This window comes from Typopeltis vanoorti, chromosome 3 (assembly GCF_054136105.1).
Source record: "Typopeltis vanoorti isolate ZY-2024b chromosome 3, IOZ_Tvanoo_1.0, whole genome shotgun sequence".
Lineage (NCBI taxonomy): Eukaryota > Metazoa > Arthropoda > Arachnida > Uropygi > Thelyphonidae > Typopeltis > Typopeltis vanoorti.
Window position 1 is genome coordinate 71,224,583 of NC_143551.1, and position 27,302 is coordinate 71,251,884.

General features: G+C 35.8%; 1 protein-coding gene across 4 annotated transcripts in view; it reads right to left on the minus strand.

The window, feature by feature from the left end:
• Positions 1–27,302, minus strand: part of LOC150108248 (protein turtle-like) — a 1,021,857-nt gene that overhangs the window by 824,437 nt on the left and 170,118 nt on the right. For all 4 annotated transcript variants that reach the window (XR_016548124.1, XM_090390663.1, XM_090390666.1 and 1 more), the window contains exon 4: positions 4,598–4,751. Coding sequence is in view for 3 of the 4 variants with exons in the window: in XM_090390663.1 (XP_090246789.1) it covers positions 4,598–4,751 (154 nt within the window). In the remaining variant the exon portion in view is untranslated. The remainder of the gene's footprint in view (positions 1–4,597; positions 4,752–27,302) is intronic.

Genomic DNA, 27,302 nt, shown 5'->3' on the forward strand with positions numbered 1-27,302 from the left:
TAAACCTTGCAGACTCACATCCCCCATATACTACTTTTTGATATGATCTGTCAGTCAGCTATCCTCTTATCCAATATTCTATAATCCAAACCCATTTTCTCTAGTTTATGCAACAGTCTTCCATGCTATATTCTGTCAAAAGCCTTATCAAAATCCCAAAGTATCATGGTGTATCCATTCCCCTTGTTTAGTTCAATGGTAACATTGTTATAGAATGCGAGACAGTTGCAAAAATATGACCTTTCCTTAGTTAAACCCATGTTGTTCATTGCAAAGTAGAGATCCACTGTCAACCCATTTCTGAATGCAGGCCCTGACCAATTTTTCCAAAATCTTCACCACTAATTGGCCGATAATTGGATACATCGGTCTTTGCACCATCCTTGTGCAATGGAATTACCATGCATTCCTTCCATTCCTGCGGAATCTTCCCTGTTCTGAGACTCATATTAAATATCCTGGTCAAAGGAATGACCAGTTCAGCTGAACACTCTTTTAGCCCACGTGCTGATATTCCATCAGTCCCTATTGCTAAATTCTTATTCAATTTGTCCAACGGCTCTAATACCTCGTCCTCACACACCTGCATGTCTTCATCTAGTGAAGAGGTAACAGTGAGCTCAATGTTGCGTTCACCAGGTTGCCAGCTTTTAACGAAATGGGCAGAATGGGCTCATTAACTGAACAACCTCTTCATCATCTGTAACCCTCGTGCTATCTGGATTTCGAAGCGTTATTCTTTCATTCATTCTATCTTTTGCTTGCAACATATCGATAGAATTCTTGTGGGTTGGCTTTTCATACTTAGAATTTGCTTTCCGTACAACAGTTGTGAATATTCTGGCCTACTGCTTATAATATTCATAACGGATGTCATCCTTATGCGAATAGTATTCCTTCCACATCGTCCCTTTCTTACGAATCTTTTGCTTAATAAGATTATACATCCATTTAACTCCTACTCTATTTATTCTTCGAACTCTCGGGAAACATTCTGATATCGCATCATTTAAGTATTGTTTAAATGCTTCTCATGCACTGTCGATATTCTTTCCATCCAGCAACCGATCCCATTCCACTGAACTCAGTATATATACTCCTCAGTTTGTCATAATTTCCTGCTTTGTAGTTCAGCATGTAACCTTTTCTGAGTGGAACATTCATAAACTTAGTCACTTCCAAGTGAGTACCGCATGATCACTGTCACCAGCTCGAGGCAGAATAGTTACATCTTTAACTGAAATGTCCTCTGACACTGTAATCAAATGTGACACTCTTTGACCTCGAGTTCCTTCTGTCTTACGCTGGTCTTACTCTTTTCGCGCTCGTCTTTTCTATTTGGTGATGCATTTCTTCATCACCAGCTACCGATGTAATTTGTCTTGTTAGATTCCACCTCACACCAGATAGCTTCAAACTCACTACCTCATGAACTATTGTTAGTAGTATTACTAAAATCATAGGTCACAACTCTAACTGGATTTAAGTCATCCGATATCATTAGCAGCATGCCCCCCCCTCCCCTGTCCTCTCTGTCTTTCCTAAAATTACTGTACCATTGACACCCGATACTAGTTAGTAGGTATGATTCTGATAGCCAGGTCTCACTAATACCTACATGTGATGTCGCAGTATATTGACTTTCTCGCTTACAAATTCAACAAATTTTGTTGTAACAAGAATTTGTTGTTACAAAGGCAACAACAAACTCTACCCATTTGTTTCTGATACTCCTAACATTCGTGTACAGACATACTAATCTACCTGAATGTTCTTTTGAATACTCGTTTGCAGTCTGCCTGCACAGTTGGACAACTAGCAGAACTCTATTCTTCTCTAATGCCTTACACATCTAGAAATGTGCAGATATGATGGGTCCGAACTGGATCGAACACAAACTCGAAATCGTTTTTGCTTCCTCTACATTTCCATGACAAAGACCATTCCCGTCATTAACACAGATATAAAACATTGTCGCACCGACGCCTGGATTTCATGTCTCGTTCAGTAGTCTGATTTTCTGTTTGTGCTCTTCTGTTTCTCGTTGGAATGAGTCCTTTAATCCACTTCACTCAAACCCTCGACCCTATTCAAACCTTGGTTTTCCAACCATTTTTTTTTCAAAACAAAGTCGCTTTCGTCTTTCCTCTGATTCCAGACGACATTTCATTTGACATGAAAATGGTCCTACTTAATCGCGAGAAAGTTCTTGAAAGGGATACATATATACGACGGTGCTGGGATCATGGTGTGGAACGCATTATGCTTACTGGACACGTCGAGCTACAAATGCTAGAAAACGGTGCTATGACTGGTGAACGATATCGCAACGAAGTTCTTCAACGTCATGTTCGATTGTTGCGTGGCGCTGTAGGTGAAGAATTCATTTTTGTGGCTGACAATATGACCACATTATAAATGATCAGAACTTGGGCAACATGCTCCCTAGATCTCAACCTCATAGAACACGTTTAGGAGACAATAGGGAGACGCATTGCAGGAAACAAACAAGGCCTTATCGTTTGCTCTGAAGGAGGAGTGGGTAGTTTGCTTGAAGAACTCCTGAATCACTTGATGCTAAGCATGGTAATATGTTGTGGGAGCTGCAACGCATTTCAGGGTGGACCTATTCCATACTAAAATGTCTCTCTGCATAGTTTTCTGTAAGCACTGTTCATTAATTCCTTAACTAGTTCTTAGGAAATTTGTAAGTTTTGTTGAAAACGTATTGAAATTTAATTTATATACGAAATTTATAACACATTTTTGGTGTAATATAATTTATTAGTATGCTGTCAATAATTTATGTCCACATTTGGCTGTAGTCATGAAAATATTTTCATATACAGGTAAAAATGTAGTTCGTCCTTGGCTTTTGGACATCAGTGTACTACAGCTGGTAACAACTGCAAAACAAATCTAAAGCAGACTTTTTATAAGAGCCAACTGCACTACTGTATGCTTGTCTTCTGTTCAAATGGTAGTCGACCTTCTGCTCCTTCTTTTTCTTTGAATTTCTTTTGGCGTTAAACCTTCTTTTAGAAAGAATTCATAACCGCACGATACTCAATTTTATCCATTTCAAGGGATATAGACAACACTTTTGCTTCAGACAGCTCATAAAACAAACTATTTGATAGAATGACTTGCAATTTCACATGGATGTTTATGACGGATGTAAACTTAGAAAACAAAAATCTTGCCGATAGTGTTGCCATCTATGGTAGGAAGAATTTTGTTGCTAAAGATTGTAGGAAAGAGAAAATATAAGGAATATTTGTGTCTCGATGGAGTTGATTATTTCTGACGAACCATGGGGCGTTCAGTATCATTCGCAAGCACTTGTTTTATACACGTTGAAGTTTGGTAATATTTGTAGTGGATTCTGGCTGGAGAAGCGTGAGTGACTATAGGACGAATCATCAGCTGGTATAAAAGTAATTTGATTCTCATGTTTAACTTGCTGTTTCTGTTAATTAGGGGGTAGATCTGGGCGATGGATTTAGATGCCTTTGCACACGTTACCTTGATGTGTTGGTTAAAAGTTAATTTTTTGTCGAGGATGACATCAAGGTATTTTGTTTCTGTCCACCAGGGAATTTTGGTATTGAATAGTAAGACGTCTCCTGCAGGAGATATTGACCTTTTCGTGAAGATAATGGCTGTGCATTTTGGGGATTTACTTACAGTTTCCATTTGGAGAACCATCTTTCTAACTTCAGAAGGTTTACTTGAAGCTTTCTAGTAACAAAGTGTGGTCGGAGAGATCTGGCTAACAATGCTGTGTCATCCCCATACAGGGCCATGATGGATGACATTGGGTTGTACGGGATATCTGACATGTATACAGAGAACAGCAATGGAGCCAGTAGGGATCCCTGCGGTACTCCGGCCAAGATTTCAAGTCACTTTAAGTTTGAAAAAGTTCCAACACACTTGGCAATGCGCATCAACCATTTAAAGATTTCTATAAACATCTGTGCTACTTTTAAGCAAAGCCTTAGTTCAAAAGCGTAGACACTGCCCACTCCTACAACCAGTCATGCAATGATAGAGTAGGCCTAATTAGCCTACAAAGATAACGTTCCTGATTTAAGACTGATATTAAAATAATTATGTGAGAATAACAAATAATAATATATTGTGACTTTCGGATTCCATTTAAACTCATATCTCAGACAAATTTCATAATGAATAATTATGAAATACATATGTATCAACCCTTATCCTAAAGTCCTAAAAATTATTGATATGACAGCCAATTTGGACCTTTAAGGGCTTGGAAATAATGCGGATTATTATTATTATTAAAAAAAGAACGAAGAAAAAAAGAACATTAGCATTTCAAGCAAACGACAGACGATTAATTTAATTACTTAAATCTTTGACTTCTAAACGTACTCGTGTATTTGAAGGAATTACGAACAACTTTGAAACTTTTAAATGTAAGAATTAAGTGATTCACAGTAATTTTTAAAAGAATTAAGTAAAAATACTATGGCTAGGGCTGTATTTCTGGCATCAGAAAATCACTGTTATAATCTATTACGTATCCAATAACAACAACGATGTAATATTTCTCCAAACGCGTACTTACCAGCAACGATGACTTTGCAAGTTGCAGTCACACTGCCTTCCCTATTCCGCGCCATACATACATAATCTCCAATGTCTGTTTGTCGTAGGTTGCTGATCCTAAGTTCCGTTGGAAGAATTTGAATTGCACGACTTTCTTCTAAAGGCAAGTTGTCCTGGGAGGGAAAAAGCATAAAATACAAATGATTTATATGACTTAGTAGTCACTGTGGGTTATATTTGCAATTATGAATAATTCTGAATTATTATAATAGTGGTTCATATGAAAAGTGGAAACACCTTTTTTAAGTAGTAGAGAGTTTTTATCGCATGGTGTTCTCAATGGAGGCCTGATGCAGCTTGAATAAGTATCATGTTTGGTCTCTAGAATCGACTGCCTGGATTATTCAACCTAAGAGCACGTACGGTTAGTGCTATAAGTTTTCTTCCTTTCCTGGATGGCAGTGCCATAAATGACGAACGACGACGACAACAACAACAACAAAGACCTATATCTCAGTAATTAACTGAGAGAATGTTGCGTTGTCATTGAGGGAGACGAGTGAAACTAATGAGAACAGATAAAACTGAAATACGCATGGCGATTCGTTTTTAGTGAGGGAAAAAAAAACAAAAAAAACGTCAATGCTTAAGAAAATAGATAGCTAAAAAGGACTATATGGGAAAAAGTGTAAGAGAACATGTTTAGTGTGTAACATTGGTCACATTCGTTGGGATATTGCCAGGAAAGTGACGATTCGATCCATATATATGAAAAGTTATTTTAATGCTTTGGTTATGGGGATATAGACTGACGAAATACCTGGACATGACATAACATCATCAACTTCCTAATTTACCAACCTCTACGAGTGGTTAGAATCACGTTGCCTGTCCTGATATTCACATCTTTGGGCCTCGGAAAAAAGGCAATAAAAGGGGCGCAGCTCATCTCAAATGAGAAAGGGCAGTACACTTATTATCATCCTCATATAACAACCAAAGTCGTTGTATGAAGGGCCAACGTATTGCTAGCTTTATGCTAAGACACATTTCAACAAGCATGGCAAATTTGAACGGATAAAAGTTTTATGTTTTGTTCCCAACTTGTCCACATTTATCTGTGAACAAACACGAATCTCACTCATTTTTTTATGAACAAACTAGTGCCTCATTTGGTATAAGGATAACGAAAACTATTGAAAGTATCGCTTCCTTAATAAATAAAATGTATTTGCATTTTGGGATTGTGTATAATAATAATAATAATAATAATAATAATAATAGTCATGAGCCAAAAAGCGAGAGGTTTTCTGTTTTGTAAACCAGAAAATGCCGCCACACGAAAATGACCACACATACCGTTTAAGTCAATTTTCGGCTAAGACAGATTCGATTTATGTCAAATGAACGGATTCAATTTGTGCCAAGTAAAAACAGGAGTTGAATGGCAGATTTTTCTTTGAATATCAGGAAGAATCAGTCATGGGAACAACTGCATTATGCTGGATTTCATCGGAGACTTTACAAATCTTATGAAAACATTTTCTTGACTCTACGTACATCAATCGTCTTCCATTGTCGTATTGTTCGCTCCCCCAAAGGATGTTACATCAATGGTAGTAGCGTCCATTGTTACTTCTTCATCAACGCGACACTGAACGATATTCAGTCTCATTCAACACACACACGCACACACACACACACACACACACACACACACACACACACACACACACACACACACACACACACACACACACACACACAGAGTGAATTGTGGAAAGTTCAGAAGACACCAATGTAACACTTCGAGCTCCACAAAATGGTACTGCTCCACTGTCATCTCTCTGTCATTATGCTGATAGCCTGATCATTTGCGTAAGCAATTTCCTCTAAGGATTTTTCAATGATAAACGTTCTACGTTGCCATTTCCAAGAATATGCTCAAGTGAAAGTTTTTTTCCTGCATACTGTTTAAATAAAAATAATAAGCAACACACGTCATCTTTTCGTGCTTCAAATTTTACATTGGAACAACGTATCGTAAATCTCGCAGAAATATACAGTAAATTAAGATACTGAAATTAACTTTAACTGATATCCTCCAACTTACAAAAATTATAATTTCTGCGGATTCTATTCATAATTTTATTATTTATTAAATTTAATTTTCAGCAAATTAAGCCATCATGTATGGCAACTAAAACCAATCATAAAACAACAAATATTGAGACTTTTATATATCGCATGCAGTCAGGTCCTACAATGTTAAAAATCAATTACCGCTTTCAAATACTGGACATCTACCATTACATTAAATCAAGAAATAAATTATTAAAATATATTTTCTTAAAACAACAGTATCCCAAATTAGTTAATGTGCCCATGGGGCTATCAACTGACACCCCCATCGAATCACGTGTTTATAGTCAGTGCAACTATGTCCGGGTGAAATGGCTGCGAGAAGAGAACTGACAGAATTTGAAATTAGGCATTGTGATAGGATACCATATTGCAGGCCTAGTTCGGCAAATTGTTGATAAACTGGGCCTTCCCAAGTCAACAGTCAATGATACTATAGTGATTTGGAAAAGCATGGAGTCAACTGAAAGTGCTACCCGCAGTGGATGACTCACCACATTCACCGAACGTGACCGTAGCGTACTACTAAGGATAAAAGCAGCCATTCGGCCGACACGTCGAATGCGGAGTTCGGGGCATCCACTGGAAAACAGGAATCTGCACAAATGCATTCAGAACCGAGACTCACTACATGGGTTTCATTAATAGGACCACAATATGCAAGCCCCGTTACTCGAACCAACAAGCAGCTTCGTCTTCAGTGGTGCAAAGAGCGTGTACCTTAGGACGCGAAAGATTGGAAAGCTGTGTTATGGAGCGACAAATCACGCCACATCCCCTACCGAGCAGATGGAAGGGTGCGGGAAGCCCAGTGAAAGTCTCTTACGAGAGTACATAAACCCAACTATGAAATTGAAATTTGGAGATGGCAGTGTGATGGTATGGTCATGTTTTTCCTGGTTTGGCCTCGGACCTCTGTTTGTGGTGCCGCGAATATTGAACTCCAAGAGATATCTGAACATTAAGGACAATGCACTTCCTACTTTGTGACGTTTCTACGGAAATGACTATTGTCTCTTTCAGCAAGGCAATGCACCGTGTCGTAAGGCTGCTGCTGCTGCTGCTGCTTTAACTGCGTGGTTTGTGGACATGAACGTCACCACGCTTGACTGGCCTCCACAGAGCCCTGATCTCAACCCTACTGAACATCTTTGGAATGAACTGAGAGTCGGGTGAGATCAAGCGACGTCTGCCCCAAACTGTCCAGGATCTCATTACATGCATGCAGGAAGAATGGTCCAAAATTCTCATTGATCGCTATCGTACGCTTGTGGAAAGTATGCTCCGTAGGATTGTTCCAGTGATCTCAGTAAAAGGAGGGCCTATATCTTATGAAGATATAGGCCCTCTATATCTTATATCTTATGAAGGTGGGTGAGATGGATGGTTGTTCCTCACATTATGGTGTCCGTTGACTTCTTTCCAAACATGTTCATAAATACATAAACCATATATTTGAACTCTTCAACTATAAAATAGTGCTTAAATAAAGCCACAAATTACAGGATCTTCTCAGAAGTAAAATGCAGTCTGTAGTTTCCGGTACCAAACAAGAAGTGATGTGAATAACATAGGATCCACTAGAAATGTAAAGCCTGGCTTACTAATGCACTGATGAGAGCGCAATTTTCATCTCTGATCGTTTTAAAAAGACGACGACAAAAACAATAACAAAAAATCCCTGAAAAAAGAATAAGATAACTCAACAACGAAATAGCAGTCTCTGCTGAATATAAACATATGCATGACATCGAGAGTGTCATAATGATTGATTTGTAAGAAAGAGAATTAAAACTGCGTCTATTAGAAATACAATTAAAATGAATGCAGCTGCGATAACGTTCATAACCATAAGTTTGCCTAATTGCCAATTAAACAAAATAACGTATTGTCCCTTCCACTATATACCAATAAAGCCAAGCAGTTCCGTCTGATCCATATAAATAAAATAGTACTGTTCACACGTTGGAACTCCTTTCTCCCAAAGCGAAATACCATATATCAGCGATTTTCAACTGGTGTACCGCGAGATATGTGAAAACAAATTAATTGAAAGAAATAATGTCGTAATTTGCGCATTTATTTATTAGTGTCTGGTCTTCCATCCGCACCTGAAGCTCCCTTATTTATATTTTACGAAACTTACGTTGGTGAATGGGTTTAAAATTGTGTGTTAATTAGCTTTAATCTTTTGATGAGTGTGTTCACAAATAACTTCATTTAATTCTTTTATTTTCAAGGTAACTGGTAAGAGTTCTTTTATTTATTTATTATGATTTTTTTTCATTCAGTTAATTTTATTCAATAGTATTCCTTTAACATGGATAAATTTGTAATAAAAAACGAAAATTTGAAGACAATGAAGAAAGTGAATATAGTTTTGCCCAGTACATCAGCAGCTGATACCATATCTAGTACTCGGTCTTCTAAAACTAAATTAAAAACGAACGTTCGCCATTACGACGAAACTTATTTGTCATTTGGCTTTATTTCCAGTCAAGAAGATCCGCCACGTCCTACATGCGTAGTTTGTGGCGAAAAGTTAGCAAACAACGCAATGGTTCCAAGTAAATTAAAAAGACATTTACAATCTAAACATTCTCACTTGAGCGAAAAACCGGCTGAATATTTCAAAAGACTTGTACTAGATAAAACTATTATTCAAGCAAAAAGATGGACTAAATTTGTAATTGTGTCCGAAAAAGCCCAAGAAGCCAGTTACGCAATCGCCGAAATTGTCACACAATTGCAGAATCTGTAATTCTACCAGCATGCTATAAAATTGTTAATATCATGTTTGGCGAGGAATATGAAAAGGAGATTTTAAATATTCCTATGTCAGATAACAGCATTTATTGGCGTATTCAGGATTTGGCCAAAGATGTTGAGTTGCAAGTGGTATCTCACATTAAAGAAGGAGATATGTTTGCTATTCAGTTGGACGAACCAATTGATGTAACTGTAAAGCTCAACTTCTAGCCTTCAGTACATTTATTTATAAGGAATATATTATAGAACAGTTTTTATTTTGTCGGCCACTCCCGGAAACAACGAAGGGCCAAGATATTTTTGAAGTTGTTGATAATTACTTTGACATAACTTGTCTTGGGATTCTTGCATTAGTATTTGCACGGATGGTGCCTTCTCAATGTCAGGAAATGCGAAAGGATTTGTTACACTGGCTCAAAATAAGAATCCTGGAATTATTTTTACACATTGTTTTCTCCACAAAGAAGTACTAGCGTCAAAATCATTGGTACCTGAGCTTAGAAAAGTACTAGACGAGACTATCAAAATTGTCAATTATATAAAAGCCAAGCCGTTAAAATCGAGATTGTTTGCAGCACTATGCTCCTCAATGGAAGCTTCTTACACGCAGTTGTTAATACATAAAGAAGTGAGACGGTTATCTCGTGAACGAGTTTTATCAAGATTTTATGAACTAAAAGAGAAAATTCTAATTTTTTTGACAACTCAGCAATCTGAGTTATCAGATTTTCTTAGTGACGAGTTTTGGTGCAGTAAGGTTGCATTTCGTGCTGATTTATTTCAATTTTTAAATACACTTAATAAAAGTCTGCAGTGATACTGTGAAAATATTCTTACTTCAACTGACAAAATTAACGCATTTAAGGAAAAACTAATGCTTTGGGAAGAAAGAATCCGAAAAGAAAATGCAGTAAAGATGTTTGAACTAACGAAAAATTGCAAACTGAATGAAAATCTAATAGATCTAATTTTACAAATCTTAAGATTATTAAATACAAATATTGAAAAATATTTTCCCTCACTTCGCATATCATCCTTCGATTGAATAAGAGATTCGTTTGTCTTTAGCGCGTGTAAATTGGGAAATTTAAAGATTACAGAAGAGGACGAATTAGCAGATATAAGAGATGACAGCGGTTTAAAACTAAAACATTCAACAATAGATACTACTTCGTTTTGGTTATCTCTAAGAAGTGGATTTTCCAATACTACCAAAAAAAAAAAAAACAATAGAAGTACTTCTTCCATTCTCCACGTCATATTTGTGCGAATCAAGCTTTTTCCGCAATGAATATTATTAAGAACAAAAATATATCGCGGCTGGAAGCCTTGGAAGATGATTTAAGAGTACGCCTGTCTAAAATTCGACATCGCACAAAATACATTCTGAAACAACATCAAGGCTTAGATATCTCATTAAAATCTGCAAGTATGTATATTATTTAATACATTTAATATTCATTTGAAAAAAATAATAAAAATGTTTAAAAATAATTTTGAGTATTATTTTTCTTACTCAAAATGTCAGATATACAGTTTAAATTATTTTCTAGCAAAAAGGATAAGTAATTACTATTATTAATATCTTGTGTGTGTGTGTAAATCAATCAAAAGTATGTCTATTTTTTTCCAGATCGTCAAAAAAATTAAAAGAATATATTTTTAGTGTGCCGCAGAATTTTAATAATTAGAGTCCTAGGTTGGCCATATTATGAAAAAGGTTGAAAATCACTGCCATATACCATCATGGAATCCCTAATCATGAAAGACCAGTATACTATTATGGGATCCCAAGATAATTTAACTTTTAGCAAAAGCTAAAATTTATAACGTACTATATTGTGAGTCGTCTAATTTTGATTATATTAAATTCTGTTTTTTTTTCCTTTTTTTTTCGTTCTTTCGCTTTCCTTTTATTTCCTTTTATAACCTCCATAATATCAATTAATAACTTCATCTTAATTAAAATATGACAACATGATAATAGCAGTAGAGTTATATAAGGAAGTTATATATTATGTGGTAGCTCCTGAATTTCAAACTTGCTATCACATTCGCAAGTGTACGACAGGAGCAACATAAACCCAGGAAGAACTTTTACGATCTTAAGAAAAGTAACTGACATAAACTGCTATCAATTTCCCAAGGCTTGCATGGAACGTTTGTTGAATATTTATTGGATATAGAGAATACAGACTTTAATCTGAATTTTAATCCGATATTAACTTGTCCTATGTTTATTTTATCACAAAAGGCATTATCATATAAATTAAGAACATACTGGAAGAACACGTCATGCTATAAAGCTTCATACTCAGGTATATAACGGATTTGAAGCAAATGTTACGATGTCTACTAGCAAAATTGAGTACCAAGTTTACAAAACACAGCATACTATATATCACACATCATTCGCTAACTTGACATATCTTTAATCGAGAATTCTTAATGAAATGAAATATACAACAATTCTGGAATAAATCTAACATTATTTTTGAGATGGAAATGAATTCCTGTAAGCTGAAACTCATATTGGATAACGTTTGCAGCGGGTTTCCACTGTATACTTGTATTAATTCGACGAATAATGAAGTAAGAAAATTAAAAAAAAATAATGAACATACTGGACAAGCGTTAAATATTCGTCCAGTAGAACATACGTTAATGACAAGAAGAATGTATAAAGAACAAAGAGGATAATATAACTGGGCGAAATTTGCTCTTCACAGTAATGAGACAAATGCTTCATATTGTTGTTAAAACAGGCTGTTTTCTTAAATATTCAGGCTAAGATTAAAACGAACAATAGATACCAGTTTGTAATGTTGCATTATTGTTGGCCGTAAGTTAACGTGCAACAATTCTCGCAGCGTGGAATGGCTTGAACAAAATGTTCAATTAAACTCTTTTGCTTCCTTTTACACCGCACCTATTAGATTATAAAGTTTAATTACATTGTTTTCTCCAAAATATTTCGCCTATACAAGATCTTGAAGAAAAGAAAACAAAGTTGTCCATTTATCATGAAAGAAAAGATTCCAACAGTATATCGAACTGATTTCTAAAAATATTTAAAGGTCGAAGACATAGAACAAAGCAGGTTTTAACATAAATGAGTTCCATATTTTAACAAATAGTGTAAGGTAACCTAAGGGGGGGGGGCTTTTCTCTAGATGTAAATACATTATTCCATTCCAGTTCTGATTACTTGAACAATGTAAAAGGGATGAAATATAATTCGACCACTTATTGTTTACATAATTTTGAAATTTGAGAAAATAAATTTATAGGGTCAAAAGCCGCTAAACAAGAATTTTGCACAAACAGATATGAACAATACGCGGTTGGTAATTGCACTTTTTTTTTTTAAGTTGGAAGCTAAAGCCTCAGATGGTTTCGGTGATACCCTTCGGTTGGAAATATGCGGGTTCGAATCATGTCTAGGAAGCGAAGAATAGTTCTTAGAGCTTTTCAACTGAAAGTGAGTTAGCCAGTCTTATACGAAGGTGGAAGATTTTTTACTCCCGGAAACTCTGGTTTTTCATCCCAGCAAACCAGCCAGAAAAACACGTAATATACAGATATAGTAGACCAAGGGTATAGTGATTAAAGGTATAGTCTTAAGCGTAAAACTGACAAACAGAAGTTGAGTTCTAAAAATAAAGAAGATGAAATTGATTTTAGGATCTCTGTCAGTCGAATGATGTATACTGTTGCTAAAATAGGCTGTTTTCTTAAATATTCAAGCTAAGATTAAAAGGAACAAGAGATACCAGTTTGCAATAGTGCATTGTTGTTGGCCATAAGTTGACGTGCAACAATTCTCGCAGCCTGGAATGGCTATAAATTAGTTCTTAGTCCAAATTTCAAACGAGCATTCTTGTTTTAACTGATGTTGAAATGGAGCGTATCATTTTTCAAACTGGGACCGGTCTACCTACCTACCTACAGATATGACAATGGATATTTCCAATCATTAAATATTTTATTGATTTCAGGCTAAAAAAGTTTAGACTGTTCAGAATCTCATCAGTAACAATGAGCAGTACGTAAAATAGATTCAAATAGCATTTTTTTTCTGTTTAATAAAAGAATTTAGTGTGCATTCCTTAAATTGTTCATACTGAAAGTATGATCAATTATTGGCACACTTTCTGAGAAAAATTCAGTCGAATCAACTAAGGCTATCATAACAGTGTTATGACTGTTAATTACTATGCTCTCCAGTTGGCATGTATGCTTTGAGAGAAGAAAAAAATAAATAAATAATTATCGTGGAGGGAAAAATCTGTCGCCACCATATGACACTGGCTAATTCACCTTCAGCTGAAAAGTCCATAAAAATATTCTTTGCGTCGTGGCTCAGCTAAGATAAATGTAAGTTTATATTTTGTTGTTTTTATATTAAATTGAAAAAAAAATTCTCCCTTTCGCTTAGCTTTTAGGAATATCCACTGGACATAAACGCGCTTCCTTCTGTTCAAAATGGCCGTAAAATTGCTGCCATCTTATTGATAGGAACCACGCGTTTAGCTGTGTGATATCAAATTAAGACAAACCTTTCATATTTCTTATTGCACACTGGTTTGATGGTGTACACATTATGCTGATTTTCTGCACATCTCACTCCTATTGAAGTTTAATCATATTGGACACAAGATTCGTATTTTAATCAAACCAAAGCAAATACACAACTAAGCATAATCTTTAACTGTCATCCACCACACAGCATGGAATCAAGCTCACGTTAAGTCGATTCCAAAAAAAAAAGGAGATAAATGCCCAACATCAAACTATCGACCAATGCACCACTTCGGTCTGTCCAAAGTAATGGAGGAGGTCATGAACAGTAAACTTTTTACCTGGAGAAAGTCAACTAATTAGGGACCACTAGTATGAATTCCATTGGTCAGGATCCACAGCAGATCCTGACCAATGCATCACTCACTTCTTGAGGAGCCTCTGGACCCGATCGTGTCCCGAAGCAAGAAATTTAAAGTGTGGGAGATTTTGCTGGACAAAAAGCAAGAAAAATTTCATTTTACCAGTATAATTAATAAATATATCATTTCTTTTTTAATAATGTTTAATAGCATATATTCTCACTACCCTGATCCACAGAGTTCCTCAAATTATAGTTAAGATTTAAAAAAATATATATAAAATAAAACTCTATAGCTCGGCATCGCGCCATAATACGAGTGATAACAGCGGCTGTGATAGAGAACCATTGTGATATGCAAAATAGGCTCATTGAAAACGGCATCATGACACTAGTTCTTGTTAGGAAAAATATGCGCATGTGCACAGTGATACTAATAATATTGTAATGTGCAATGCTCTTAGTTTATTTGGTATAGTTCTTCTACCTCATCGGTTATTAGTTCTGTGTTTATTGTGAATTTGGCTAAATATCGAGAATGAGCGTCCCAACTTCATAATGAAATCTATGACAATATTAATACTGTTTTCAACCACCTACCCATCGTTACATGGCTTATCTGCTCTTGAATTAATTAGGGTTTCCCCATTAATAGTTGAGGGATCGCCATCGGAAAAAAAAATAAGCAGTGTTTACACCAAGAAAAAAAAAGTTGAGAAACATTGCTTACATGTGTAGAATAAGTTCAATCAAATATATACATAAGGGACATGACTGGAGCGGATTTCGTTATTTTGTAAGCGCTGTATTAAGAGTTGAAACATTTTCGTGTAGAGTTGTGCAAATGGGAAAAAGTCATTTAATCCCGGTGAACAGCTAAAACAAAGAGGACTGAAAAGTAAAAAAAATGAGAAATAAGGGGTTTTGTTTTTATTTTCATATATTTATAGCTTCCTTCAATATAATCACCGGATATTTTGAATAACTGTTTCCCATATGTGGGCAGGTAAAATTATATTGCTTTATAGAGTTACATGATTTTAACAGATATGTAGGGCAGCCACTCTATCTTCAGAGAGACAGAAATATATATATATAGAGAGAGAGAGAGAAAAAAAATCTTTAATAATAAAGGCTAATTAAAATTTTAAACAAATTGCAAAATAAGCCGCATTTTGCATGTGTATATACTGGTATATATACTGAACTTTTTATCACAAGTACATATCAAGATTATTCTATATAAATAACTAATAATAAAATAACTAGCGATACAAATTAATTATTCTATTAAAGAGAATCGTGATTCTATTTAATATATTAAAAACTATAAAACTGGGAAATAAGTAATAGTCTCATGTAACTTAAACACAAAATTTTCCTCAACTGCAATTGAATATCTTCTAATCTCGTAAACGTTCATAAAGGTTATTAAATGCACTATGTCAAAGACGTTTCCTTATGACATAAAATGCAGCCGAAAAAATGTTTCGGAATATGTTTCAGAGAAGTAATGGTGTATTAAGTCAAAGTCGAGTTAGGGAGGAAAATAAAAATACGCCCAAGCTTTTTTACCCTTCCGCATAGCCGACTGGCATCATTTTAGTAGCACGATAGAAATCAGTAGCTACAAAAGCAGATATAAACTTAGTAACTGATGGAATTTTCATTTTCAAATGATAAATAAACAAAATCCATTACCGAAATGCTTGTTGGAAGAGTGGTGCCTAAGCATGACACTGATGCTCCTATTTATTCATAAAAAAGGAGTACAAACTTCGTGATAAATTTCATCATGTTTCAATTTGTTTAGAACACTGGGGACCACAATCTGTTCGGGTTTTTAGGTTCAAAATGCAATACTTCCATATATATATATATATGAAATATTAAAGTGCATATGCTATGAAAATATTATCCTTATTTATGTAGAATAAATATGGGAATGATATTTTAAACAACGGACTGGCAGATTTCAGAGTTTGAGTGAATTGCTTTTTATCTATTTCTGCTACAGAAGCTGCAGAAGCCACAAGTGATGCGGTTGAGATATCTCTCTCTCCCGCTCACTGAGGCTCGGATTTTATTTACAATAATGTTAGGCAAGGTTAGATACCGAAGAACGTCTCTTAACTGCCATGATAAAATCTCTTTGGATCTAATCAGGCTTCATGGAAGTCTTAGCTCCGGGACTAAAATCAAAGAACCTTATGTGCATAGATTGATGAGGTACTTCGCAAAAATAATAGAACAACATTTCGATACTAACTGGTGCCATCATTCGAAGAGTATGGATGGTCATTATAACGGAAAGAAATCCAACCTACATTAACCTTTTCATTATTGGATTTATACTTGTCTCTAGAGATGTTTTCGTCTTTTTTGGACTCTAGAGGTCTCTGGCTTTATAACATAGTCTGAATATTTTATGCAGCCCTCAAATTTTAAGAAAAGAACAAAAATTGAAGTATAAAGTGGTGCAAATTGCTATAGAGAACAATTAACTTTGGTCATTACTGGGTGCAAAGTAAGATAACTTTTTTGGGGCAGTGATCATATGAATTCTGTAAAGAATTTTAGACAGTAAACGCTAGTCATAAGGAGTATGCGACATCTAATTGCCAATCATTCATCCTAGCATGTACATATATAAAAAGTGTTACATAATAAATGCTTCTACATGTAACTAGATAGCAATGGTCCAGTTTGTTATACACCCCCAGAGAACCAATATTTCCATCTCCAGAGAGATTAATGCACTCATCTTCTGTCGAAATCAGTAAATTCTTCCGGGGAGCTCTGGATTTGACCACTACAAGATTAGAATAATAAGAGTTACGGAGAGTTGACCATACAAATTATTCAAAGCGGGATCGATCTCGTGCCTAAAGAATTAAAAGGGAAGGCTGTTTTTTTTTTTTTGTTCCAAGGAATTATCTAATATGCCTTCGAAGCACAGTGTGTTGCGATAACCCTGAAGATTAGATTATAGGTACTTATACCTATTGTCTAATCTTCCAGGCCGACTACGCGTACAACGGACAACTATTTATTCTCCACAAGCAGTGTTAGAAATGAAGGAACAATCGAGTTTCGGCATTATTATCAATTCCTAGCTAATAATTCTAGGGCACCAACTGAATCTATGTATCAGAGATGATTTAAATACTCAATTAGCCTCACAAGCAATAAGGCACGAGAAGTCAACGAACCATCACAGTGGCAGAGTATCTGCGAACGCTTTCTTGCTCGTTTGGTTGGATATATATTCAGTGCACTTTAGTTTACAACCAGAGAGTATATACTCTACTGCCAGTAATTCCATTTACCATCTATTTCGAAAGTTATCACCAACTTCTCCTCCTCCTCTTTTATTCCATCTCTCTCTCTGTTTTCTGGAACCTCGCTCACTCAGTCTTCCCCCCAAACTAGTCATTTACGTGTTATAGGTCTTGCGACCTCCGTTTGTGAGTCGTGTATATATATATATATATATATATATATATATATATATATATAAGGGTGGATGTTCCAACAATTCATAATGCAGGTCCCTTAATTTTCCCATTGCCAAAACACTTTTGTGGGCAGGTGCATTGTACTGATGTAAGGTGATTTTTTTCTCCTGCAAACGGGTCTTTTCTCAAGAATTATTTCGTCTAGTCTGGTTAAAAGATCAGAATAATATTCCTGGTTATTGTTTTACCCTTTTCAAGATAATTAATAAACAAAACGCCTTTAGCATCCCAAAACACCGATGCCATGACCTTTCCTGCTGATGGAACCGACTTTGTCTTCTTTGGCGCTGCACAACCGGCTTCTGTCCACTGTTTTGACTGCTGTTTGGATTCTGGTGTGTAATGCTGAATCCAAGTCTCATCCATATTAATAAATCGACGCACAAAATCAAAATCAGTTTTATTCATGTTAAAATGCTTCAAGCACTGTTCAGAGATATTCATGCGAGTGCGTTTTTGATCTGCTGTGAGCAAGCGCGGCAGCTATCTTGCGCAAATCTTTTTCATATGCAATTCTTCATGCAAAATATACCCTACACGTTCTTTTGAAATGCCTATATTCTCAGCAATTGCACCACCTTGACTTGCCAGTCATCTAATACCATATCATGCACTTGATCAATGATTTCTGGTGTTGTTACACTTTTGGACGTCCTTCACGTGGATCATCTTCAAGTCTGGTACGGCCATATTTAAACTCGGCGGCACATTTCTTAATTGTCGAAAACGGAGGAGATAGTTAAACCTTCTTTTGCGAAGAATTTTATAACCGCACGATACTCAATTTTATCCATTTCAAGGGATACAGATATTTTTGCTTCAGACAGCTGTATAAAACAAACTACTTGATAGAATGACTTGCAATATCACATGGAAGCTTATGACAGATGTACCCAACTTAAAAAAAAAACATTTTGCCGATAGTGTTGCCATCTATGGTCGAGGCAGAGAAATTTTCAGACATATATATATATATATATATATATATATATATATATATATATATATATATATATATATATATATATATATATATATATATATATATATGTGTGTACTGTTTCTATGGAAAAGAACTTGAATGTTTTAAAGTATACACGTTGTGAAATTTTTCTTTCAAGTCAAATGAATTTCATATACACCGAAACAATATCCTCAACACAAAGTATCAAAATGATCATAGGAAAAAAAAGAAAAAAAACCCAAGATTACTTACGGAATAGCTGAACATAAAGCTAGCCATGATTTAATGTTATTTTGTGTCTTCCTTACTTTGTGATTGCGTTGTGTGATGCATCCATTTTCTTCGGGAGATATGCTAACAACATGAGGAGTCGATCCTGCAGTTTGGTCAACAACAACATGTTGACCTATCAGATAGTTGGCTGAATGTGGTTACTCTTCTGGCCAGCAATTATCAGTTACGATGTATAATTAGTCGGTCTGGTTCTTCGATCAGCCTAAATTGCAACTACCATATGCAATCACGTGCTTTAATGTATATAATGCAGATTTTCTCATATTCTTGCATTTTTACATCACTAGGACTGTACCTTTTTAGGTAGTAAACAACTGGAGTGTTCTGATGTGACACCACAGTCCTGCTTGTCTTGAAAAAGTTCAACGTTTGGTCTCTCCAGAGTGTGATTCCAGGATCATCTACTATTAGTCCGCTGACAGTACTAAACATGCTAAAAGATGCTCACCTTTCGTGAGTGGGATTAGCATAAAAATACTTAAAACACGCATGTGCTTTAAGACATCCAAACAGAAAGTTCTTTGGCAATCACACACAAGTTATGAAGAATCTATTCATCCACCTTTCTCGTCAGTTTCACTGCATGTTGGTCTGTCTGTTTCGGTTAATCTTCTCAAATATATTATCCCCTGTTTTTCTTTTGAATAATTTCTGATAAATTTTCACAGGCTTATTTACTTGATTTTACTGATAATTTAATGACTATCCATTGTCGTATAAGGAAAACATTTGGCCTGGCCATATTAAAAAACCTCAACAAAAAATTAATGAATTTTATAGAAAGAAAATTTTGCAGTTGAAAGCTAACGACACTAGGTATAACAGCTAGGATTTTGTACGGCAACAAGAATTACTTTTAAGTCTGCCCTTGTACTATATAAGAAATCATTATAATAATCACACAAATCTAAAACGGATATGAAGTAATATTTGCCTGCCACGCTACTTATTAAGAGCAGCAGAAGCGAAATCATCTGTTGGGCATTCAGGTAGTTAAAATTAAGTTATTTTATCATGGTATTTTTATGTATACGAAGGTAATGGCTGTTTCCGATAGACCACACCTTTTTCAAGGCACACTTTGGACTCTTTTCAAATACTAATAGCTGGTACCTCCTATTCTATGTTGGTAATTTAATTGGTGAGCTGCCCATACTTTGCCCGTACAAGTGGGACACGCTTTCGAAGAAAGTACTTGTTTTTTCTCTGTTATTCTGCACTTTTTTTTATAATGGTTAAATATTCTTGGAATGATTTCATGGTTTATATGCCAAGGATTTGCCCCGCTTATATATAAAAACTAGCCCCCAAAAAAAGTCTTTCCGAGTGCAAATAAAAGAACTTTCTTCGTTTTGCATAATTTTGACACTATAGGAGTTCCACCCTAGTGCTTTGTTTTCAACTTGCAAACACATATTTTCGTGACTAAAGTTACGTTTCATTTTTTTTTCGGTGTCTTCTTCTGGGAATAGTCAGGGTGAAAAACATATGTTACCTGAACAGGGAATAGTAAGATTTGCCGATGCTTTGATTAAAGCAAAAACAAAAATCTTGGGAACTTTAAAGGTCGATTATAAAATATTCCACAAATTTTTGCATGAACGTTGACTCATCGGTTCTCCATCACTTTTTTCCCCCGAATAGTTTCCTCATAAATACTAAACTAATTATAAGTTACAGAAGTGATTGTTAATTCCACTCGCTGGTTGAAAGAAGAATTTTTTTTCTTGCTCACAGGCAAGTGATACGCTTCTGAAGGCAAAACCACAGAAGCCCCGATAGAAACTTGGTTTCATTTATATTTATTTAATTTCAGTACATCAAAGGATGGAACGAGAAAATGAAATGCAGTTTATGACCTTGAGAGATGATGTGTTCAAATAAAAAAAAAGGCGTTTCGATATTTTCCAGGTACAAAATCATTTATACTCAAAAAGTCTCATGAGATTACGTAAATTTTTCCTTTACCTAAAAATCCTACTTAATTTATTTTTAACTGAAATTAGTCTAGGAGTGTGTATTCAATTCTGATGTATTATTTCAGGGAGACTTGCTGCATATGTGTAGGAAGCTGCGCAAGAAATCTATAATCAGCCAATTTAAGTCAAACACGACTGAGGCAGTCAGAAACTCTAGTAATCGCAAATTATTGTTTATAGGAGTTTAGTTATTTTTTTTTAGATCAAGATAGATGAAATGATGAGAGTTTATAAACCTGTAAGCAGCTGCATAAGGACAAGTACATTGATGTCGAATATGGATTTATAACACATGAACGTAGCTTATTATTTAAATTTAGGTCACGATTTTCCTTTCTTGTGTTCACTTTTCTTTAGCTATAATTAAATCCAAGTTATAACTTGGATGACAATGGAAAAAAAATAAACTTCAGTATGTCTGGAGCATGCGCTGTTGGAGTCTGCGAATTTTTTTTTTAGTGTTGCAATCGCTTTGTTGGGTTATGATGGTGAAAACCCATACAAATTTAGAAGAAAGAACTATAAACATTATATGGACTATTATAATATATGGACTATATTACGGCAAAATAGCCGTAATTATAATAGTTTATTAAGAGAAGTAACATGGGAGTTTTCCCAGAAATAATATACATAATTATATGGACTATTTTTATCCCTTCTGCTTCTTTCTAGAAATAAAATCTTCATTATATGGGCTCTAATTTAGAAACCAACCGGACTGGATATACTGAAAATTCTACCTAAATAAGTTTGCATAAATATTTCCAGATAATATCCAGCCACTAGTTGTGACTGAATCTTATCATAATTGTCATAAATGATTAGCCATTCGAGAATAAAGTGAATAAAAAATCAAATCATAACAAATTCCAATCCCAATAGTGAAACAAAAAAAAGATGCACTTTTCTAAGTCAATAATCACGTCTGACTGCTTCAATAAGGAATTTATTAGGCAAAGTCTACAGAGAATAAGTATCCAGATGAAAATCAAATTCTTCCTGGAAGAAGTAAATGCAGAATGCGGGGCTTCCGGATAATTTACCTCGCAAAGGAGGGAGGAATAAACAAGACAAACATCAATGGACACCTTACAATATACTGTGAGTAAGAAAAAAAAACCTTATTTTAAAAATGACCAAAGCTGAATAACTATAGAAATGAATATATGAAGCACTTACGTGCCGAACACCACTAATTCTCCCAATCAACTTTCAAGATAACAATATACGAAGTGACCTATGCTTAAATCAGTTGAATTATTTAGTAATGATTAGTGATTATAATGCCGGCCTGCTTGGCCGAGTGGTTAGCGCATCCGCTCTCCAGCCAAGAGGCTGCGGGTCCGAATCCCGCGTAGGCATGGATGTTTGTGATTTTCTTCCACCTTCATACGTTCATTCACCCAAGTATAGATACACTCTCCCAACATGGACTGGGTCACCATGGGAGTAGTGGACCCAAACCTCACTCAATGGGAGAGGTCTTCACCCTGCAGTGGGTAGAAAAATAAGCTGTTCATCATCATCATCATCATCATCAGTGATTATAATTTCAAAGAAATAAACTATAAAAACCACGACATACTAGATTTTCCTGGGACGTGCTAACTTGCAAATATGTGAATATAGAATAAACCTGTCACAATTTTTTTACGGGAATTATTTTTATAACCTAGAATATAGCAGTGTGAAATACCATGGTACCAACAACAGCAAATCAACGGATTTAACTGCTGACAGATAGTGGTATTTTCTTTATCGCATGCACAACCGGAATTTTGAAAACGTGTGGCAAAAAAAGAATCGTGGATGTTTCAAGGATTTTTCGTGCCACAATGGAATTCGAATCAGTAGCCTCTTGGTTACTACCAACTACAGACGATTCATTCATTTAATATTAGGAATGTATATTTCAGGGAAATATCCTAATCGGAAGGGGAAGATGAGATTTCCCAAAGTATCAAAACAGATTCAGCGACTGCCATTGAGATTTGTGTGTCTAAATAAATAAATAAGTAAAGAACACGTATATAATACGTTATTTAATTTAAGATTATAAACCTTTATATTTATTTATGAAATATTTGATTTCGCCGTAGGTATCTTCATTAAGTGATACAGAATTTTGATTAGTTCATTAAGAATGCAACAAATGCAAGGTCCTTATTAATTTTATGACTTATAAGGCATAAGATTAGTAATGATGTAATTGCCGCCCTAAAAGCATATCTTCCATACTTGTAAGGAAATGCTAACTAGAACGCTAGTTTTTCATCGCCCGGTGAAACCCCCATCGTGTGAAGTGGTTTCTGACATGTTCATCCCCAGAATAGGTCCTCCAGTTTCTGTATGACCTTGCTGATACAGTGTAATGAGCATACTCATTACACTGTATCATTATTCAACTATGGAACCAGATTTCTGCTCCATTTGAGGTTACAGCAATAAGTCGGTTTTCGGCAGACTGACCGCCAGATAGTGTTCGGGACCGAAATCGATTGTAACGAATCTGTTGGAGACTTCTTGATCAGTTGGCGAAAATCGTGGTGACGCTTACCCTGCGAGGTGTCGTGCGTGCAGGCAGACCGAGTCAATGGCATGCAGGAAGCACCGTCCGAGCCACTGGAGTTTGAGCATTCCCTGTGTGTGTGTGTGTGTGTGTGTGTGTGTGTGTGTGTGTGTGTGTGTGTGTGTGTGTGTGTGTGTGTGTGTGTGTGTGTGTGTGTGTGTGTGTGTGTGTGTGTGTTATGTATAAAAGTCCTTCACCCAAGCTGCATGCCCCTACTCTTTATTTTCTGAATCGACCGCCCTACACATGAAAGTCAAAGGAATTGGAACGAATAATAAAAATAAGCCCTAACCTACCCAAAATAACACCAAACATTTTTCCAATAAAAACGCTTCTATATTCGTCACCAACATTCGAGACATTAATACAAACATTAGAGTCATATATTACCACTTACAGACATCAAAAGCTGATCTCTTTTCCTAACCTGTCGTGGCCTAACACCTCACTGGCATCCTCCACGACCACAGTTCACCTCAACTGTCCCAACTGCATTCTGCATGATGCATTCCACAAATGCGCATTTGTAAATTTGATACCCCTGGTCAAAGGCTGTCCACCTTGGAATCCCAGCTTTTCAATCTGTTTTGCCTCAATATTTCGTTACCTCACTTTACAGCCTTCATTTGCAGCCGCTTTCCTAACTCTGAAAATCATGCAGCCCTTTTTGACTACCTCTCAGTAAAGATTGATTTCTCACAAATTAATTACCCAAATTGTGAGATTTTCTTCCTTGAGGACTTTGACGTCCATAACACAAACTGGCTCCCCTACCCAAACTTCACAGATCAAGCTGGAAGGGAAGTTGAATCATTTGCCATCAGTCATGATCTAACAAAAATAGTCAATCTACATCTACCAAACAGAATACCAGACAATCTTCATCGTTCTACAAACATTCTTGACCTTTTCTTAACTAGCACTCTCTCCAAATAAATGTGAATGTCTGCTCTCCCCTTAGCAATTCTAACCACAATCTTATTCAAGTCTCCTTCTCTACAATTCGTCCTCCTTCGAGTCAATCCCAGCCTCGTGCCCTATTGCATTATAATTATGCCAACTGGGATTACCTCCGGAATTTTTATGCCGGTCCATAATTAGATTAATGTTTTCGCTCTGTTTTCAAAGACATTTGAGCGTGTAGGGCACCGAGGCCTCCTAAACAAGCTGCCATTTTATGTCTCTGTGATTGGATTGTCAGCTTCCTTAATGGGCGTTCATTGTGTGTCATGGTGGATAGCTTCCTCTCATCAGATTTCTTCATCAATGCTGCAGTTCCCCAAGGTTCTTTGCTCTCACCGCGCTCTTCCTACTTTATATCAATGACTCCTTTCTCTGACTTCAAATCCTATTCCCAGCTTCGCCAAGGCCGGTACTCTTCATTTCTCTTCTTGATTCGATAAATCCTGTAGTACTGTAAATTTAGTTTCCTCAAGATCTACTTAAATACTGACTTCCTCAACATCCTCAAATAGGGTGAAGAGAGCAAATTTCAACGTCACAAAAAAAAACAACAACTCAAGCCTGTCTTATTACCCGCAAGAAAAATCTTACCTCATTCCCTCTTACTTTTGATAATGTTCCAGTTTCCTTTCAATATCAGCTTTTTCTTCTTCGGTTGACTGTCACATTCAGTTTATCTTAGCACAAACATATTACTCACATAGCCTCCCATTACCTCCTTAGCCTCTAAAAAGCTTGGCGTTCTTTTCCGTTCTAAACATTACTTCTCTTCCTCTCAACTCCTGTCTCAGATCCTTGGAGTACTGTTCGCACATTTGGAGTGGAGCAACCAAGATCTCCCTCTGAAAATTCTTGATGATATTCAAAAGAGGGAAATCCGCTTCCCTCACAGATTCCCTTCAGTCACCTTATCAGAGGCACCCGCTTTCAGTGCTGTGCCTTTTCTATAGGTACCATGGCCATTGCTCTTCTGAATTGGCTGCTAACATTCCTCCTCTTTCTTCTAATCATAGAATAACTAGAACAGTCACTGGTCAACACCCATATACTGTCCAGCTTTGAACACATCGAACTAACTTCTGCTCAGCTTCCTTATTTCTATCCACTCTATTCTTTGGAACAATCTCCTCCATAGTATTTTTCCTACTGAGTACAACTTCCCACTCTCGACGAAACATATCTTAATCACTTACCACATAGCACTGTAATGTTATAGGTCTTGTGAACTTTCATAATTTCATGTGTGATCATAAAAAAAAAGTTACGCATATGCTTTTGTTTCATGTGCTGCATAAAATATACTGATATTGTTCGCTAATACGCATATTTCAAACATAGGAACACTTACAAAGATCACAGAAAAACTGAAAGTCTTTCTTTTAAACACCTATAAACAGATAAAAATAAACGTGTGTGGGGGAGGGAGGAAAAACTTATAAATCTCAATCTATCTCTCCTTGCTCGCTGTTTCGTTCAACCACTAATGGAGTTATGCTCCTCAGATATAAAATCATACAAACGACGCAGAGCTTGTGTTCCCACGGTTGTTTTTGAAATCTGTTGAATAAGTAGCTAAAGAAAATAAAAGGATGAGCGATCGAAACTTTTATTCTACTGTATGCCAAAGTTTCAAACTTTGTAAAAGATGAGATTTTTTATATATAAATTTTCGTTTAAATTTTAATAATTCGTGCGAACGTTTCTATAAGCGAACAGTATATACTCCTGTGGACTCGAATGTTAATAGTCGTTGCCAACAAGAGGCCTTTATGGGAATAAACTTCAACGTATTTTCAAATAAAATATGTTAGATAAAACGAAGTGTGCGGTGACGTTTTTCCTCCTTATTCGCTACCATTCTGCCGTGCTTTGAAACGGTGTAAATATCCATTTACCCCGTGATCCGTTTCAGTACTAACGTGATTCCCGTAGGACGGAGCAAGCGAAGGGCACTATCATCTTCCTGTTTTGTGCGGGGTTATGAGTCATTTAGTTTCTCCGGTATTCCATGCCGGCAATCGCAATTTATTTTGTACGCATACCCAAAGTATATCATTTCATTCTCTGTTTGGACGTGATAAGATCCTGCTGGGTGCTTTTACAAGACACTACTAAATTCTAGATTGGAATTTCTGACACATTTTCGTTTAAATAGTTCGGGATGCTTTTCATATTACCACTACATTGTAACAGCTATTTGATGCTGATCATGGAATTTTTCGCCTTTAGTGTACGAAGGGGCATTTCTTTTTTATTATGATTTTTTATTTTATTTTATATTTATTGTATCAACTACTGTTTGTTTTTTACTTATAATTTTTTTTTTTTAAAAAGTTCATATTTCAGGTTTGAAAGGATGATAAGAATGTAAATATGTGAATCATGAACACATCATTACTAAAGCTGTTTTATACTCTTTGTTATTTATACTTTTAACAGCCATTATTTATTCCGTTAACTAAAAATTTACTTATAATCTTTTAAGAAATCTGATCGTATGTTATCAGTAAAAGTTTAGGAAATACAAATCCACAGGCAAGAGATTTCAAACTCTGGCTGCATTCGTTTGCCTTTTGAACATCTCAACTACTCAGATATTATGAAAGTAATGATAGCTGTACAAAAATCAATGACAGAGTAC